Genomic DNA, 20,152 nt, shown 5'->3' with positions numbered 1-20,152 from the left:
CTTTTAACATCAATTACCGCCCCCGCCGTGTGAAGGAAGGGTCTACCTAAGATTATGGGAATTTGAGAATCCTCCTGCATGTCTAATACTACAAAGTCTACAGGTATATAGAATTTACCTACTCTAACAGGGACGTCCTCTAAAACACCTAAGGGGTATTTGACAGAACGATCGGCCATTTGTAGAGTGATATTGGTAACCTTAAGCTCACCCATATTCAGTTTAGTACAGACAGACAAAGGCATGACAGACACACTAGCACCTAGATCACATAAAGCTTTATCAATAAATACGGTGCCAATGTTACATGGGATGAAAAAACTCCCGGGGTCTTTAAGTTTAGGTGGAGACTTGTTTTGCAAATAAGCACTACATTCCTCAGTGAAAGCTACAGTCTCTACCTCACAAAAAGCACGTTTCCTGGTCAAAATATCTTTCATTAATGTAGCATAAGAAGAAACCTGTAAAATTAATTCAGTAAAAGGAACCGTTACCTGCAAATTTTTGACCACTTCCAAGAATCTGCCAAACTGCTTGTCTAACTTATTCTTGAGTTGTCGGTTTTGGAAGGGGAGTGCAATAGGTGGTACTTGAATATTCGCCCCCTTCTTAACCTCAGTTGTAGCCTCATTCTCATTGACTACCTTTTCAGCTTCCTTTTCATCCATAACTATCTTCGGGATTTCCTCACTGACCAGATCACTAGCAGACACCCCGGAATCAACCTCAACCGGCATAGAAGGACCATCATAATCCCTACCACTCCTCAATGTAATTGCATTAGCAGTCTCCCTATTTTCGGGCTGTGAAGGAAATTGGCCTGGTGGCCTCCCTGCAATAGTAGTAGCCATCTGTGCCAACTGTGTATCAATGATCTTGTTGTGAGCAGTAAGAGCATCGATTTTTGCATCCTTTTCACTTAGAGATTTTTGCATTTGTAGCATCATGTTTCTCATCTCTACTAGCATAGGGTCAGGCTGTGTGGTTTGAGGTGGTGGCGGTGGAGGTGATGTGTGTTGTCTAGGGAACCCAGGTGGTCCACTAGACTGTTGGTTGTAGTTGTTCCGTGGTTGGTAGGGTTGGTATGGTTGTTGTGGTGGATGTTGGACTTGGTGAGGGTTCTGGATATTGTTGCTCCTGTAGGATAGTAGAGGGTTGTTTTTGTAGCCCTCATTGTAAGAGTTGGAGAATGGGTTATTTTGTTTGTAGGATTGAAATGCGTGACATTGTTCAACAGAGCTCCTACATTCCGGTGCATAATGACCAGACATTCCACAACTTTCACAAACAGTAGCAGGTTGGGCACTCATAGCAGCTATACTAGCAGGTTGGGCAGATTGAGTATTGGCTGCTTGCATATTATCAAACTTATAGTGTAAAGCAGTCAATTGGGCAGTTAATTGTTCAATAGAATTTAAATCATGCTTACCACCCCTATTAGATAGACCTCTAGGATTTCCATACTGGGCATTGTGAATGGCTATCTCCTCAATCACCTCCATAGCTCTAGGCACCTCAAGTTGCATGAACCTCCCACTGGCAGCTGAATCCAACAAACATCTAGACTCATTGCCCAGACCATTATAAAACTGCTGAATCAAGAACCAATCTTCCACACCATGGTGCGGGCATTCTCTTTGCAAATCCTTGAATCTCTCCCAGACCTCGAACAAACTCTCATCCGCTTGCTGTGAGATACCTAATATCTGACCCCTCAGACGAGCCGTTTTCTCAGGTGGAAAATATTTAACATAAAAAGCAAGAGCCAAGGATTCCCAATTAGTGATTTTCAAAGCCGCCCGATTCAACCCATTAATCCACAGTTTAGCTTTCCCACTCAAAGAGAACGGGAAAAGTATCTCCATAGTCTGCTCCGGAGTCAATCCCTTTTGCTTGATGGTCGAACAATATTGGATAAAGGACTGAATGGGAAGATTCGGATCTTCACCTGGTTCCCCACCGTACTGGCGTCTCTCGATCATGTTAATCAATGCAGGCTCGATCTTGAAGGTCTCAGCTGCAATAGAAGGCATGATCGCCTTTGGTAGCACGGACAAACTTGGCTTAGAATAGTCTGTAAGCCGTGGGGTAGGTGGCGGTATCAGATTTTCGTCACCCATCTCTATCTCTGAAACTGAATCTGTATCTGAAGGAAAAAGATCGCCAATATTATGATCAGAATCAGAGTAATTCCCACACTGTGCAATGAAAGTTCTTCGTCTACGAAAGGTTCTTTCGGGCTCAGGATCGAATGGAGTAAGATTACTAGTACCTACGGTCCTGGGCATAGACAAAGACTACAAAACAATGTGAGATCCGGTCTCAAGGAACGTGAGTTCCTTGAGTAGTAACAAACAATAATCTAGGATAAGAAATCAACAACAGAAAATAAAACCGTTTCCCCGGCAACGGCGACAAATTTTGACAGGCTAAAGTCGTATCACCTAATCAAAAATAACCTAAGGTCCACTAGCTAGGTAGCAAGGGAAGTCAGGATCGAATCCATAGGGAAACAGGCGTTCTTTCTACTATCAATTAATTAATCTAGACTATTGTGAACAAAAGTTGGTTGATGGTTTGTATGCTAAGACTACGAACGAATATTAAACAAGAATGAATCAATATATTAAGGAATCTAGGGTATAGGTTCGCCAACAAATAATAATCCAGGACATTGAACAATCACGATAATCAACAAAGTAATTAATTAGACTAGCATGCTCTCTCAAGTCGATACTAATCATAGACTTAGAATTAACGGGCTCTCGCTACGTATTAACTCTAATTCCACCTATTGACACAAGCCTAAACATCAAATTGCATCTTTTGAATCTTAATTTGATATTGCATAACTACCACAATTAAACCTGCGCAAATCTAATTGTATAGTGAAATAAACCAATCAATAGGAATCAATTACAATGCCAACAATCATAATCATTCAATCATCCCTTCATATTATTCATGGATCCCCAACCCTAGAAATTAAACTACTCAAGCATGTTGACAATAAACAAAGCAATAATCATAATTGAAAGCATTACTAAAGCAAGACAATGAATTGAAATAAGAAATAATACCTATTTGAAGAACAAAGGGAAGTGAAAGCTTGAATTTTTATTGAGAATTAAACTAAGTGTTTTTGCATAAACTAGAGAGAAAACTAGGCTAAGAAAAATAATACTAAGGTTCAATACTAGAAAATAAAGTGTCCTCTAAAAATAATTAAAGCTTTTTTATATAGTTTACCAAAATAAAGCCTAAAAAAGGGAAAGTAAATGCGCGAAAAACTGCTGGAGGTTGGCGTCGCCCGATCGGGCGACGCTTCGCCCGATCGGGCGATCCACTCGATAGTCGGCCCGATCGGGCCAAAATCCGCCCGATCGGGCGGTTTGCGAACTCTCCACATAGGCTTCTGGATGACCGCCCGATCCGGCTGCGCCCGATCAGGCGCGCGTTGATGAATCCAAACTGCTTCAATTCCGCCCGATGGTTGCATTTCGCCCTCAGCTTCCAGGGCGATTTGCAATCTTCAGTATAGCTCACCCATATCACTGAGTCTAACTCCCGGGGCTCAACCATAAGCATCCAAGGCTCCCGAAAGTCGACGATGAAGGTCCCGAACTTCCTCGGGCTCATATAGTGGCCTAGATCAACATGAAACGGGTCTAAAAAGACCAATTTCTCATAATCAAACCTGAAACTCAAGGCATACTGAATAACACACATTAGTACTAGAAATGGCTCCTAAGAGCACGTTTGACACATAAAAGTACTAAGGGACGGGGGTAAAAATACTATATAAAACATGCATATCACTAGGTCTGCTGGTGGTTGGAATGTGAAGAATATTTCTCTTTGGAATAAAGCAGCAATAGGCAAGCTTCTATGGGCCTTAACTGTCAAAAAAGACAAGCTTTGGGTGCAATGGGTTGACAGTGTTTATATGAAAGGGCAGGATCCTATCCAGTTTGTGGCTCCTAGTTCTTGTTCTTGGTCTCTTAAAAAGATTTTTAATAGTGAGCTTTTCATCTCTCAGATTGGTGGTTGGACTAAGACTGTTGCTAAAGGTAAATACTCTATCAGCACAGTCTATAGAAATTTGCAAGGAAATTTTCCAAAGGTTTCCCGGAGGAGGGTGATTTGTTATAACAAGGCTAGTCCTAGAAGTATTTTTATTTCTTGGCTAGCAATTCTCAACAGGCTTTACACTATTGACAGAATGCAAACATGGGGTATGAGCTTCTCTAATGATTGTGTGTTGTGTTATGGTGGGAAGGAGTCAGTAGAACATCTGTTCTTTGCTTGTTCCTTTTCAGCTGCAGTTTGGCATTCTGTGCTGAAGAATTTGAGAATTCAAAGGGGGAGTACATGTCTCACTTATGAGCTAGGAGAGGCAGCTAAAGCCAACAAGAAAACTGGTTGCATTGCTAAACTATATGTGATGTGCTTTACTGAAACAATTTAAAGCATTTGGCTTATGAGAAATTCTGTTATTTTTAGGAAGACTGTCAAATCTCCTGAATGTCTAGTTAAAGAAATTTTGTTTAGAGTGGCTTGTAGAAGTTCTGATGAACAGAGTAGGCTACTACAGAACTAGTTGTTCTTGTAGTTTTGTGGTCCAGTGGTCTGGTTTTCCTGTAATACTTGGGTGTTTTGCCCATGCTCTTTGGTATTAATATAATCCTAATATTAATTGCCAAAAAAAAGCACCTCTTTTTTCCTCCAATAGATAGGCTTAGCATCCTTTGAACTTGCCCACCAAAAATTCATTAGGGTCGAAGACAGTTTCTTTAGCACAAGGGAGGGGCATAAGTAGGCAGAGAGAACATGCGACGCCATTGGAATAAGGACATTGTTAATCAAAATCAACTTTCCCGAAGCACTCAAATTCGAGAACTTCCATGAGCTTATTTTGTTGTTCATCTTCTCGATGATGGTAGCAAATTTTGAAGACGATCTTCCATCCACATCCATAGGGCAGACCATGTAGTCACCCATCTCCACCCTACATTGAACTCCTAAAGGTTTTCTCATAATACAAACAAACTGTGAAGGGGTATTAGGGCTAAATAAGATAGAAGATATCCCAAAATTAATCATTTCACCTGATATTGAAAAAAATCATTGATGCACCTCGTTATAGATCTACAAGCGTCTGGAGTCGCCTTGAAACAAAAAAGAGCGTCATCAACATAGAATAGGTGCGAGATTGGTGGCGCATTTCTAGCCACTTTGATGCCTTGTATGATTCTGTCTCTCTCTAGCTTCATCACTCCCCTTGAGAGAACTTCCATGATAAAAATGAATAAATAAGGGGAGAGCGGATCCCCTTGTCGAAGGCCCCTACGACGAGTAATTTTTTCCGTAGGCTCACCATTAACCATTATGGAATAAGATACAGTGTACATTGATGGAACCATTGAAGCCACTTAGGAGGGAACTCCATATGGTGCAAGATTTTAAGGATGAAATCCCATCGAACCCGATTATAATCTTTGCTTAAATCCACCTTAAGAATTCCCTCAAAACGACCGCCTCGTCTTCTTTTATTAACATGGTTAATAACTTCATGCGCCAAGAAACAATTATCCACCATCATTCGTCCCAGCACAAATGCATTCTATTTCTCCTACCAAGTCTGGGATAATTTGCTTGATCCTAGACACCATACATTTCGAGATAATCTTGTACATGGAGTTGCAAAGACTGATTGGCCGGAACTCCCCTACCGAGGAGGCTTGTTGAAGCTTGGGATAAGAGCAACAAAGGTTATGTTCGTTTCTTTAAGCATATGGACATTATCAAAGAAGTTGTGGACATCATGGCATACCTCCTTGTTAGGTTATGATACATATGACAATTCATAAATCATGCGGAAAAACCATAAAGCCAGGAAAGCATATTATTTACACATAATCATTTAGCATAGTTTATATGCATACTCTTTGTTGCGTGCCTTCCCTAGCTGCGCCCGAACCGAACAAGAACAAGTCTTTAGGACTCCAATTGTCGTCCCTCCGTAGATAGTCCACAGCACGTCCGGATCCGCCTTAAGCTTGACCAACTAGGATCGCCCTTAAGGTACTTAGAATTTTCGGCACATATAGGCAATTGTATGACTGAATTTTTGCTCTCAAAAATCACTTTGAATACTTGAATACTCTCTATAAATTGTGAGCATTGATCACCTATTTATAGGGCATGGGTATCGGATATTAGAATCCTACTAGGGAACGATTTAGTGAATCTGAATTAATCTAAAATTCAATCACTTAATTAATCTAGTAGACTTAGGAATCAATCTTATACGAATCCTAACCGATCAAGGTTTCGTACGCAAGCACAAACACTCACGCAGGCGCAGCAGCCCACGAGGGGCGCCGTGCGCGCGCGCGCGCTAAGCCTAGGCCCAGCAAGTGCTCGCAGCCCACGAGGGGCGCGCGCCTGCTGGCCTTGCTCTCGCGTTTGGGCTTTGCTTGCTTTGGTCGCGCGCGGGCTTTGCTAGGCGTTGGGCCTAGCTTCGTGCTAGGCCTTGCGTCTAGCAAGCTCGTCCGATGTTTATTCGTACGATACGCTTCCGATTAAATTCCCGGTTCCGGAATTCATTTCCGATACGAACAATATTTAATATTTCCGATTCCGGAATCAATTTCCGTTTCGAACAAATATTTAATATTTCCGTTTCCGGAATTATTTTCCGATTCCGATAATACTTCCGATTCTGACAATATTTCCGTTTCCGGCAATATTTCCGATTCCGGCAATATTTCCATTTCCGATAATATTTTCCGATACGTACCATGTTTCCGTTTCCGGCAACATCTACGACTTGGATAATATTTATATTTCCGATACGATCCATATTTCCGTTTCCGGCAATATCATCGTTTCCGGAGTATTCATTTCTTGCCTGTGACGATCTCAGCTCCCACTGAAACCAAGATCCGTCGATTCCGAATATCCATAGATGGAGTATTTAATGCCATTAAATACTTGATCCGTTTACGTACTATTTGTGTGACCCTACGGGTTCAGTCAAGAGTAAGCTGTAGATTATTATAATTAATTCCACTTGAACTGAAGCGCTAGTCAGGCATTCAGCTCACTTGATCTCACTGAATTATAAACTTGTTAATTAATACTGAACTCATTTATTAGACTTAACATTGAATGCATACTTGGACCAAGGGCATTATTTCCTTCAGTCTCCCACTTGTCCTTAGGGACAAGTGTGCATTTCCTAATTCCTTTGTCGCTCGATGCTTGCTCTTGAACATAAGGTAAGAGTTGTCATCCTTATTATGTCCAGAGGTGTTCCTCGGTTTCAGAGTTCAACTGATCAAATAAACAGATAATCATAGCCTATGATTCATCCGAGCACGGCCATGCATTTCACAGTTTCTAGCTCTCCGAGTGGCCTTGTACAACTTTTAAGCATCTCATCCCGATTTATGGGAGGACAATCCCAATCTTGCGATCTTGAGATTAGACTTCGTTTGATAGGTGATTACCTGAGCGTTGCCTTTATAGCCTCCTTTTACGGTGCGACGGTTGGTCAACGTCAAAGCAACCAGTTCTCAAACAAGTAATCTCAAATCACTCAGGTATTGAGGATTTAGTGTCTAATAATTTTAATGAAATTTACTTATGACAGATTTTCATCTCTTACAGTAAAGTTTCATAGGTCTGTCCGATACTAGTCTTCTCAAAGTAAGTATCTATGCAAATGATTATGACATTGCCATGTCCACATAGTTCAAGAAACAGAACTACTAGTCATCTTGCATTCTAGTCGTCTAACGTTTTCTATGCGTCCAATTTTATAGAAAACTCCGACTAGGGACCATTTTCAACCTTTGACATTCAAGTTCACTTGATAGACATTTCTTAGTCACAGGACTGGTCCTGACAGTCTATCTTGAATATATCGTCAAATTGAAGGGACTCATCATTTAATAAACCACAAATTAAATGGAATATGAAAATACATTTCATATATGATAAATGTTCAACCCCAATGTTTTACAACCATGGGCCTTAAACCCATCTTTAAAACAGTTCATGGAATTTCAAAGCTATGTTTGATTTCCAGTGCTACAATGTGAGTGTTGCTTCTCACTTGTTGCATAGGTTTAGTTATCATGCTTTTCCAATCTTAATATCCTTTTCATCGAATGATTTTCGAGATATGATGATAAGATCTTTTGAGTTTGTTTATTATGTGATCTAGTCTTTTTTACTTAAATAGTGGTTCTACGCATTTTGCAATGAAGAACCATCAAGGTAGCAGACATGTGATCCACCCAAGTTTAATGAAGAACTCTTTAATATAAACAACTCTATTTTATTGCTTCTTAGGCAATAAGTACTTTTACTTCAACTGTATAGGTTGCTAGTGATGCTTTGTTTGGATTTACTTATCCAAGCAGTTCACAGATATGCGGAAGACTTTCCAACTATATCTTAGAACTTAGAAATTTAATTTCCCACGCAACAACTCATGGTCTCCAATCCATGTTGCCATTTCAAATCACGATGCTCTATGGCTCGTCTTTGTCAATGGTTAACTCCATAGGGTCTTGCTTGATCCTTTGCCAGTGTTTATGCGTGTAGCATCAATATTTAGCACATCTTTATTTCCTTGAATCAAGAACTATTCCTATGTACCCTTTTAAGTACCATAAGTATTCTTGATCTCAATCTAGTTGATCTTTACTTAGATCAATAGAGATTGGTATATGTTCGTCATGCCTAAAGTCATACGATACATTTTTGGCGATCCTCATATTATATTATACATGATAAATTCTTTTGCAGAATAATTCTCAATTGAATTGTATTCATGTAACTTTAGCTCATTCAATTTCAGTAGATACTGAATCCAGCTAAATTCTTTGACATATAATATAGGTTAAGAATCTCACTTAGATCCTTTGATCTTTTAACTTAGTAAATGCTTATACATAGTTCAAACATTCTTTTACTTAGATTTATTCACATGGGTCGAATATCTCCAATGGAGTATTTCGTGTTTGATTTAGTAAATGCCATTACTTAATCCAAAACAATATTATAAGATCTTTGTAAATAGATCTTAGTACCCAGTATGTACTAAGTTTCGCCTTGGTCCATCATTGATGAATAATCTCAAATCTAAGTATTTAGCATTTGAATGTTATTTCACAATAGAGAGATATGCGTGTGATACACATAGGACCAATTAAGTTTTATGTACTCCCACCAAAATTCTTATATATCTATAAGAATCATGTACATTTTATGAAACTAAAATACTTATTAGCTTCACTAAAATACATTTCTAATTCCCAATTGCTTGCTTAAATCTGTACTTAGATTTTATAAACTAGCTTTTCTTTTTAAGCATTTATTTGGATCCACAAATCCTATGACATACCATGTTCATAGTTTCTTCCAACATTTGACTGAGGAAGATGTTTTGTCATCCAATTGCCATATGTACCAATATGCAATCATTGCTTGAATTATAGACTTAAGCATTACGATTTTGCATGAGGTTCAACACAATCCACATCGTGAATTTGTTTGTAACCTTTAGCAACTAATCTAGCTTTGTGTGTGAACACAATTTTAAGTTTGATGGTTTTTATCCTTAAAACAAACTTTGCAACCAATAGGTGTGAAACTATTCTTGCAAATCAACAAAATTTCAATTTTGTCATCAAAACATTGAGTATGTTTTATGGTCTCTAACCATTTAAAACATTTGAATCTATATATGGCCTCTAACCATTTTAGGGAATCTGGGTTTCGTCATAGCTTTCTTACAAGTCACAAACTCATTAATCTACATGATAATAGTTTGACTGCAAGTTGTAGGTTTCTTCACTATCTAATAGAAGAATTGCATAGTTTCAGTGACCTGAACTCCATCTTTCTTCACTATCTAATAGAAGAATCTCATTGTTTCAGTGACTTGAACTCTATGCCTACAAGGGTATAGAACATCAAACAACAGAATATCAATAGCCACTTAAAAGTCCTTTGAATATTCTGTTCTCCTTGAAGCACTTGTAAAGTCTTCTAAGAGATGTCTATTCTTTAAAGCCACTTCTAAAGTCCTTAAAGAATACGTGTTCGGATTTTCTAAAGAACTTCGAAAAGCCTCCGGAATGTCCATTTATGTTTGTTGTTCGCCTCGAAGACTCTCGAGGTCTATTTTCTCCCACTTGTCATTTTGGAAATGAATCTCCAAAAGGACATTATTTCGAGCAAACAAACATTATGTTCTCAAAAATTCGTGGTAGAAACAATACCCTTGTGTCTCATTTGAATAAATCACAATGAAACATATATCTATACTTGGGCCTTAGTTTGTCGAATGACAAACACTAAGCTCCCACTGAGTTTTGCAACTCTCTAGATATATTTTATGAAAAGTTATTCTGAAATTACTTTTCAATAGCTTTGACGAATTTGGTTTAGTTTGGTGGTAGTTAAGCATTTTGTTTTAGAAATTATAGGAAAAGTCCTTATGATTCATCATTAATCGAATCAAGTACTAATTGACTTCGATTATTCCAACTAAGATATGCCATATCTTATGGACCTAGATTGTGAAATTTCAACACACAACCATTGATGATCATATTTGGTCTCAAGTAATCATCAACATGATCTAACCTAGATCTTTATGATTTCTTGCCAAGTGGATTTTATACTTCTGAATCTTGGAACTACCCAAACAGATTCAACTTATATCACATTTGAGTCAATAAACCTATATTCACTCAAATCCATGTGAAATAATAAAGTCATAAAATCTTTCTTTAGCTTTGAACTCTATTGTCTAGGCGTTCTAACAATAGTTCATATCTTTTGTTACTTTCAACAAGTAAGACTAGTCATCTTAAATTGATCTAGAAATCAATGAACTTTCAAAAGTCCATTAAAATAGAGCTTTTGAATGTTAACTTGTTGATATGGTCTAAGCAACAATGCCAAAGATTAGTGGAACTCAAATCAAGGGTTTGATTTGAACCTAGTAAAGTTTTTATTTTTAAAGAGTTGTTTGTTTTAATCAAGCATATTGACTCAACCCGTAAATGACCATTTCATTCAAATAAACAAACAAACATTGTTTTTGTTCTTCTGAATGTGAGTCTTTCTGTGTTTGAAACAGAAATTTAGGTATGCTGATTATGGAACAAAATATCCATTAAGTTCCAGCCTTTGAAAGGACTTAAAACAAACTAGATGACCCTACAACTAATGTAGCATTGCCATGCTTCATTTCCCACTTGTAGGTCATTAGTGTATCCTAGCTTCCATTGTTTGAGTTATTACCGAAGTAAGAACCTCAAGCGGTATATGATACCATGGAAGTTTGATTGCTAGGTCACTTCTCTTTAAACATAAACTTATAGGTAGCAACGGAATCGTAAATTCCTTTCATTTGTTCCTCGTTTTCCTATTTCTTGTACCCTTTCTTATAGTCTTAAGAATTGAATTCTTTAGTGTTGACTTTTATACTTTGTTAGACATGTCCAATGTCACCCCAACAAGGTTCTTACCATTTAATTTATGTTGAATATTAAGTTTCAACTAGATGATCTTACCAGAAGCTTCTAAAGTTCTCTAAGCATCGATCTATTCGAATGTCTAGGGACTAGACTCATTCGAGAATTAAATGGACAAAGATATTAGGTTGTTAACCATTGGTAAAGCTGAGCGTATTAAACTCAATGCTTTATGATCTCAAAACTACAGTGTATTTTGAATTCACAAGCACCAATTGGTTTGCCATTCGACTTTGATGTTCGAAAACAACCATAAAAGTCGCTATAAGAAACGTACATTTTAAATTGCTCACTTTCTCTCATTTCCGTGAATCGTTCTTGGATTCACTACCAATCGAGGAAATTTACTGTTACCTTTCTAAAAGGATTTATTGCAGTGCAAGATATTTAATTATAAACAATAATTAAAACATACATTGAAGCATGCAAAGTCTAAACGTTTATCATGAATAATAACTTGAAAATGAAAGCAATCATGCAATTTAAACAAGTCATTATCATTTTATTCGAATTATGTGTTCCGGCAGGTGTGAATAAAATGATTCCAAGACCCTAAAACCATTGAAGAATTAAGCACAGTTTGTCGACTCAATTCTAAAACATTTTAGGTAAGCAAAAGCCTTTTGCTAATAGTCTAGAAACTATTCTTGGTTGATAGGTACGTCTAAGAACTTATTAGGTAAACCTATCGATTTTGCCACGACATAAAAGGACTCCTTACTTATATCGTTGAGTTTCACCAAAACTAACATGTACTCACAATTATTTGTGTACCTTGCCCCTTTAGGACCAATAAGTAACACCTCGCTGAGCGAAAACTATTACTAGATTGATGTAAAGGATATCCAAGCAAGTGTATATTTTGGCATGGCACCTTATAACTCAATTTTAAGTTTGGAACTTAAGGCTCTTACTATGTTGGTTAGATTTTAAGTGAACTAAAATCCTTAATCATGCAACATAATCAAGCCACAATCTCATGCATAATTAAGACATATTTAAAGCAATAAATAACTTAAAGCATGCATAAGATAAATGTGATCTAGTATGGCCCGACTTCATCTTGAAGCTTTAACTTCAAAGTCCGTCTTGAAAATCTCCGTGGGAGGCACCATTTTCTTCAAATAGGATAAGCTATAATTAAAACTAATTACAACTATTTGATGGTACGCAGACCATATTTGAATTTAAAAACCACTTTGGTACTTTAGACCAATTACATTCAAATTAATGGTACGCAGACCATATTTTCTATCCTATTTGGGCCATACTAGTCACTTCATAACCTGCAAAACAGTACATATACAATATATACCATTCACCCATTCATTATCATGAATGGCCCACATAGCTGGTTAGTAAAACACATCATGCATCACATAAACATTTGCAGCAATTAATCAAGGGCACCAATAATCTATCAATTATTCAGTCCTTATTAATTCTAATCAAGTTGTTTTAACCTTAAGGATTTGTAGACCTAATCAAGAGTTTATGACTAAAAAGGGCTCCCACTTAAACCAATAAATTCATATGCTTTACTAATTTTAAACATAAAAATGTATTTCTAGTCTAACCGGAAACATACAAATTTAATTAAAATTTAAAGCTCATATAAATTTATAATTGAATCCAAAAATTTAATTTAATTTCAGTCGTATTTAAATTAATTCATGATTTTAATTTTAGTAAAATAATTAGAATAAATAAAATTTATTATAATTACAATATTCAAAATTAAAATCCAAGAAAATAATTTAAATTATTAATTTTTAAATTAATTAAAATTACGTAAACTGAAAATTTCAAATTAAAATTTCAAAACGATCTAATCGCAACGCAACAATCCCACGCAACGCACGCCCATGGGCCACACGCACACAGCCATCGCTGGCCATGTGCGCGCAGCCCATGCGCTGCCTCGCATTGCTGCTGCTCACCATCGCAAGGCGTCACGCGAGCTGGTGCTCGCTGTGCGCGCCAGCTCTCGACGCAACGAGCATGCTGCCGCAGCCCATCGCTGGGCGCAGCGCTCATCGCACGTCGCAACAAGCAATCGCACGCCATCGCTGGGCGCAGCGCTCGTCGCACGTCGCAACAAGCACTCGCACGCCATCGCTGGGCGCAGCGCTCGTCGCACACACAATAGCGCTCGCTGCGCGCGAGCGATCGATGCTTGGCGCAGCACTCGTGGCACGCGAGCTTGCGCTCGCTGCGCGCGAGGCTCCGCACGCTTGCGCGAGGCAGTGCGCACTGTGGCGCAGCTCGCTTGCTGCCCACACGCGACTGCTCGTGCCTTGCTCTCGCCCTCGCCCATTCGCCCATCGCACACAGCCCACGACACAAGGCAGGGTTGCTGCCTTGTGCTCGTGCACCATGGCCTTGCTCATTGCATTTGTACCGCATGGGCGACGAGCTCCCTTGCTCGTCGTCACATGCCCGCACTATACAACACCCCTTAAGGGTAACACGTAGCGTCCATTGCTTTGTGCGTGCAAGTTATATGAGCGAATCGCATAAAAATTTAAAATTTATATTCAAAATTAATGACAAATTAATAAATAATATTAATTTCATAATTTTAGGGCGAAAAATCAAAAATTTATTATTCAATTGATTTCCGATTAACATGGATTCAAGTTTAGGTCATAGAAATTTAAAATTTAACATAAATTTACAATTTTTATGGTGGTTTTTAATCATAGGTATCTAATTAAATTATAACTAATTATGAAAATCAAATAATTCTAAATTATTCCAATTTTCAACAAATTAATCATAATTTCAAATTAGATTGCATAATTAACAAGGCTAGGCATTCAAACTTGTTAAACATGTACAGTAGGTCAATCAAAAATTCAAGATTTATCAACAAGAATCGCAAATATTTAATTTAACATCTTAAATTTACGAAATTTTGCATTCGAAAAACTAAAACCTCCGAAAAGTCATAGTTAGGCTTCGAATTTGAGAATTCTGGGTTCGGCCGAAAAATAATAATTTTGTCAAAATTTTAAAATGCGTTTTACATGCAGAATTGACACAAAAATCACTCGATTTGGATGAGTAACGAAGAAACTGCCGAAAAACTGCGTACGTATAATTAAATAAACGCAATTTGCAATTAATTAACAATTACGAAAATTAATCACCCCTTTTAATTCTTGCAAATTTGTAATATTTAACCATGTTCATGCAATTTAGATTATGAAAATAATAAGAGGCTCGTGATACCACTGTTAGGTTATGATACATATGACAATTCATAAATCATGCGGAAAAACCATAAAGCCAGGAAAGCATATTATTTACACATAATCATTTAGCATAGTTTAGATGCATACTCTTTGTTGCGTGCCTTCCCTAGCTGCGCCCGAACCGAACAAAAACAAGTATTTAGGACTACAAGTGTCGTCCCTCCGTAGATAGTCCACAGCACATCCGGATCCGCCTTAAGCTTGACCAACTAGGATCGCCCTTAAGGTACTTAGAATTTTCGGCACATATAGGCAATTGTATGACTGAATTTTTGCTCTCAAAAATCACTTTGAATACTTGAATACTCTCTATAAATTGTAAGCATTGATCACCTATTTATAGGGCATGGGTATCGGATATTAGAATCCTACTAGGGAACGATTTAGTGAATCTGAATTAATCTAAAATTCAATCACTTAATTTATCTAGTAGACTTAGGAATCAATCTTATACGAATCCTAACCGATCAAGGTTTCGTACGCAAGCATAAACACTCACGCAGGCGCAGCAGCCCACGAGGGGCGCCGTGCGCGCGCGCGCGCTGAGCCCAGGCCCAACAAGTGCTCGCAGCCCACGAGGGGCGCGCGCCTGCTGGCCTTGCTCTCGCGTTTGGGCTTTGCTTGCTTTGGTCGCGCGCGGGCTTTGCTAGGCGTTGGGCCTAGCTTCGTGCTAGGCCTTGCGTCTAGCAAGCTTGTCGATGTTTATTCGTACGATACGCTTCCTATTAAATTCCCGGTTCCGGAATTCATTTCGGATACGAACAATATTTAATATTTCCGATTCCGGAATCAATTTCCGTTTCGAACAAATATTTAATATTTTCGTTTCCGAAATTATTTTCCGATTCCGATAATACTTCCGATTCTGACAATATTTCCGTTTCCGGCAATATTTCCGATTCCGGCAATATTTCCATTTCCGATAATATTTTCCGATACGTACCATGTTTCCGTTTCCGGCAACATCTACGACTTGGATAATATTTATATTTCCGATACGATCCATATTTCCGTTTCCGGCAATATCATCGTTTCCGGAGTATTCATTTCTTGCCTGTGACGATCTCAGCTCCCACTGAAACCAAGATCCGTCGATTCCGAATATCCATAGATGGAGTATTTAATGCCATTAAATACTTGATCCGTTTACGTACTATTTGTGTGACCCTACGGTTCAGTCAAGAGTAAGCTGTAGATTAATATAATTAATTCCACTTGAACTGAAGCGGCCTCTAGTCAGGCATTCAGCTCACTTGATCTCACTGAATTATTAACTTGTTAATTAATACTGAACCGCATTTATTAGACTTAACATTGAATGCATACTTGGACCAAGGGCATTATTTCCTTCACTCCTTCCCCACTACATGCCAGTATTTTTAGAAGAAGAAAAGGGGGACACCGTCTGGCCCCGACGACTTGAGTGGATTCGAACTGAAGGCAGCCACCTTAATCTCATCATCAGAGAACGGGCGAAGTAGGAGGGTCTTGTGAGATTCATCGAGAAAAGGTAGCTCTTGGAGCCAAGAACTACAGATGGAGGTATCCTCAAAAGAGTTGTCCTGCTCTGTATCACCTTCAAAAAGGGACTTATAATAGGTATAGAATTCAGACTTGATGTTATCCTTACTCGTGCTCCATTCGCCAGCCACTTTCATTTTTTATGGCTTTGATGTCTTTTTTTTTCTTCCTCTAGTTTTTACACTCTTGAAAAATAATGTAGTAGACTGATCACCAAATGCGTCCCATTTAGACTTTGCCCGCTGTTTCCAGTACCACCATGTTTGTTCTGCTTTCTCCTTCAAAGCCTGCCTAGTACAAGCTTCCTCTTGAATGGAAGCATGGTCCGAGATGTTATTTTGAAGGTGAGAGAGCTCTTCTTCGAACTTTCTCCATGTTATACCATTTTCTTTCTTTAAATCCAGGCACCATTTTCTCGCCTCCCCTACTATGTCTTCAAGCTTCCTTTGAATGCATAATAATTTCGAACCGACCATTGATAGTGCCCATTTGGCGTTGCTAATGTTAGCAATTTCTGTTTTGAGAGGCACCATGCCTCAAGCTTGTAAGGCAACTTTTTCTTTTGTTTCGAAGGCTGAGAATCTAGCACAATGGGACTAATCTGAAAGAAAGATGGGAAGCTTCCAAATTATAGCATCGGGGAATGTTATACGCCATTTGGAGCAAGCATATGCTCGATCCAAACTTTCAAAGATGGCACTCTCCCCACTCCTATTATTAGTCCAAGTATAGGACATACCACGAGCTGGAATCTCCGAAAGATCACACTCCAGTTTCCAGTTGATAAAATCTTGAGCTCCCCTCAACAAAGGGGAACCACCTAGTTTTTGCGCGGTGTGCTCCACCTGGTTGAGGTTGCCTACTATAGTTGTACTTCCTGGATTCCCAGCCATAAGGGTTTTGATGTTACTCCAGACTTGTGCCCTACCATTCAAGTAAGGGCACCCATAGACAAACACGATATAATAATCCAAATTCAATTCAGAAGTAATCTTACAAAAAATTACATTTTCATCTACGAAAATAATACTAACAACTACCCGGGAGGACCACCCAAGGAAAAGTCCTCCAAAACTACCCACTGCATCACTGCATGTGCTTCCTAAAAAACCCATTTTAGAAAAGGGAGTAACTAAACTAGCTACGGAGCATTTAGTTTCAGAAAGAAAGACAAAATCTACGTTACAATTAGCCGATAAACTAGAAATAAACTGAAAAATCGGGGACTTAGAATCATTTGCCCCTCTACAATTCCAACAGAGATACTTCATTTATCAACTGAAGGCTGATTATGGCCCGCCGCGCCTCCAGGTTTGAGAATGTTGATTTTGACCTTCTTCTTCTTGTCATTATCAGATTTAGCCTCAAGAAATTCTTCATCTTTATTGAACTTCTCCCATAAGTCGTCACTCCCACCTAGGCCAAATATCATCTTCCCCTTCCCTACATACTTTAACTGAGCATTGACCTTCTTTCTTTAGTGGTCATCTGCGAAAGGTGGAGCCACCATTCTTTTTAGATATTCGTTACCTTCTTCCCTACCTTGAAGATCCCTCAACATACCTAACCTCCATTGCTTCCTACGCGACCCTTCTTCATCCATCCTATTTGCCCTTCTCTTCCTATATATTTCTTCTTAACCTCATGATGATAATACTCAGGCTCAATTTCCGAGCCAATGGAGTTGGAAGAGTCAGAATCAAGCCCGATCTTTTTGATACTCAGAAATGTTTCCACCTCCTCTGAGCGGCGGGAAGATGGAGCCGTAGAAAAGGAGTTTTGAGATGATGGATAATTCGGGTGTGGTGTGGAGCTGGTCATGGAATTTTCTGAGATATGGATTATATTTTAGGGTTTGGGTGGGGATTGGCTGACAGTGGTTCTCTGTGGACGGGACAATGTTTGTTACAATAACATTAGAATTAACCTCATGTGTGATAGATGGGGGACAGAAAGCATTGGGTACGAATGATAGAAGAGAAGTCGGGCGGGGAATAGAGCCAAACTGAATTTCTTCCACGAGGGTCGAAGGGTTGTTGTCAACATTATTCATTCTGAATGGGTCCAAAAGGGGGTGGATTAGTGGAAGGAGTCTGTCATTTTCAGAAAGGTGAACTGGTCCCTCGAAGAAGACAGAGATGGGGTTATTTCCATAACTGTTGGTTGGGGTTTAGTAAGAAGTTTGGTGACAGGGGGTAAACAAGCTCTTAGGGTTTCCTGTTTGATGATGGTTTTAATTTGTGATTGTGTGATAAGGACCAGTCATATTGGGGGGGTATATATGGTGGTGTTGCAGGATAAATTTAGTAAGGGGTGGTGAAAAAGTGGTTGAGGGGTTACCATAAATTTATTCCAATAGAGGACTAGTTTGCACCGAGAAAAGAAAACACAAAGAGTAAGCAGGAGAACAATCATTACTTCTACTAGAGTTCAAGGTATAATTGTAGTTCAAAGAAGCAGAGATTAAGATTGAACTAGTAGTTAACGGGTACTCTACTTTTGAAAATAGGAAGTGCTTCACACTGTAGCTAGTATGACCAAGGGTTGAATCAGTGCCATTAATATTTTTGAAAAAACTCACCTTGGGAGTATGGAAAGCTAGTTCTTCACAGTGCAGGTGACTGGGAGTAGCTAGATCCTGGAGGATCATCATTAATGCAGACAGTTGTGGAGGGCATACCGGGTTGTTTGGGCCTTTTCTTTTCCGGTCACCTGCAGACCCACCCTGATCGGAAGAAACTCCCAAGTGCACCTCTTATCCCAATCTAGAAGGGATGATGATGTTTCCAAGCGGTGTGAGACCTCTCCTCATGATAATTATGTGGTGAGAGTTACCTTGAAAACATGAATATCCCTTGGAGTTCCCTGAGGGAGATCGTTTTCTCTTTTTGGCGGCCGACAATTTGTGTTGCTGTCCACCAAGACCAGGGGGAGGTGGAGACGGAGGCATGTCTGAATTATCATCTGCACTTGACTCATCATTTCCTTTGTTATCTTCATCTCTTGAGGATGATGTCTGGCTTTCCCCCGGGAAGACTCTTATATGAATCCTCGGCGTCCTACACCTTTCGATATCATCAAGTCCCATTCCGTATACAGAACATGATACACCACCCCAAGCGGACAACCACAATCTTCCGTCACCAAATAGAATGGGCATAACAATTCCGTATACAGAACATGATACACCACCCCAAGCGGCCAAGTATAACCTCTCTGTAGTCGGAAAAATAAAGGTCTACAGATCATTTTCTTAAGCTTTAATCTAGCAATGGGTTAATCAATTCTAGATCGCCAACGGCCCAATCGTAGTAACGAAGGTAAGACAATCAAAGGATTACTTCTTCTTCTTATGTAACAACATTAATGATCGTGATTACCTGCTCTCTGTCGCACTGCGTCGTTCAAAGGTGCGTTGGTAATCTTTAAGGGCTAGGTAGTGGGCGGATCGGTTCCTAGTATGGATTTTTCAGAAGCTAATTTCTGGGTGAAAGTGGAGGGTATCCTCACTCCAGAAAATCAGTTGAATGTAGTTGCCCGGATTTTGGAGCGAATTGGCCGTGTTATTAAAATTTGATCAGGATTCTAGAGATGAAGGCCAAAAATTGTTCTTGAGGGCTAAGATAATCATTCCGGTTGAAACAGTACTCATTCCAGGTTGTTACTATGAATTCCGATTGGATAATGTGATGTGGGTTTACCTGAGATACGAGGGAGTATTTAATTTCTGTCAAAATTGCGGCATAATTGGTCACAAAAAATCCAATTGTATTATGTGTTGGTTCATAGTGGGGTATTTTTTTTTTAATATAA

General features: G+C 39.0%; 1 protein-coding gene and 1 non-coding gene across 2 annotated transcripts; one reads left to right on the top strand and one right to left on the bottom strand.

Annotated features, from left to right (window-relative positions):
- Positions 1–1,615: 1,615 nt before the first annotated feature.
- On the top strand, positions 1,616–1,721 carry LOC130470936 (small nucleolar RNA R71). The gene has a single exon (XR_008931651.1). It is a non-coding gene; the product is annotated as a small nucleolar RNA R71 (small nucleolar RNA).
- A 15,214-nt stretch (positions 1,722–16,935) lies between these two features.
- Positions 16,936–17,454, bottom strand: LOC130470127 (uncharacterized). The gene has a single exon (XM_056839727.1). The coding sequence runs from the start codon at positions 17,452–17,454 to the stop codon at positions 16,936–16,938; it is 519 nt and encodes a 172-aa protein (XP_056695705.1).
- Between the last annotated feature and the right edge of the window lie 2,698 nt (positions 17,455–20,152).

Source organism: Spinacia oleracea, chromosome 3 (assembly GCF_020520425.1).
Source record: "Spinacia oleracea cultivar Varoflay chromosome 3, BTI_SOV_V1, whole genome shotgun sequence".
Taxonomy (NCBI): Eukaryota; Viridiplantae; Streptophyta; class Magnoliopsida; order Caryophyllales; family Amaranthaceae; genus Spinacia; species Spinacia oleracea.
This window is presented reverse-complemented; position numbering and strand designations above follow the sequence as displayed.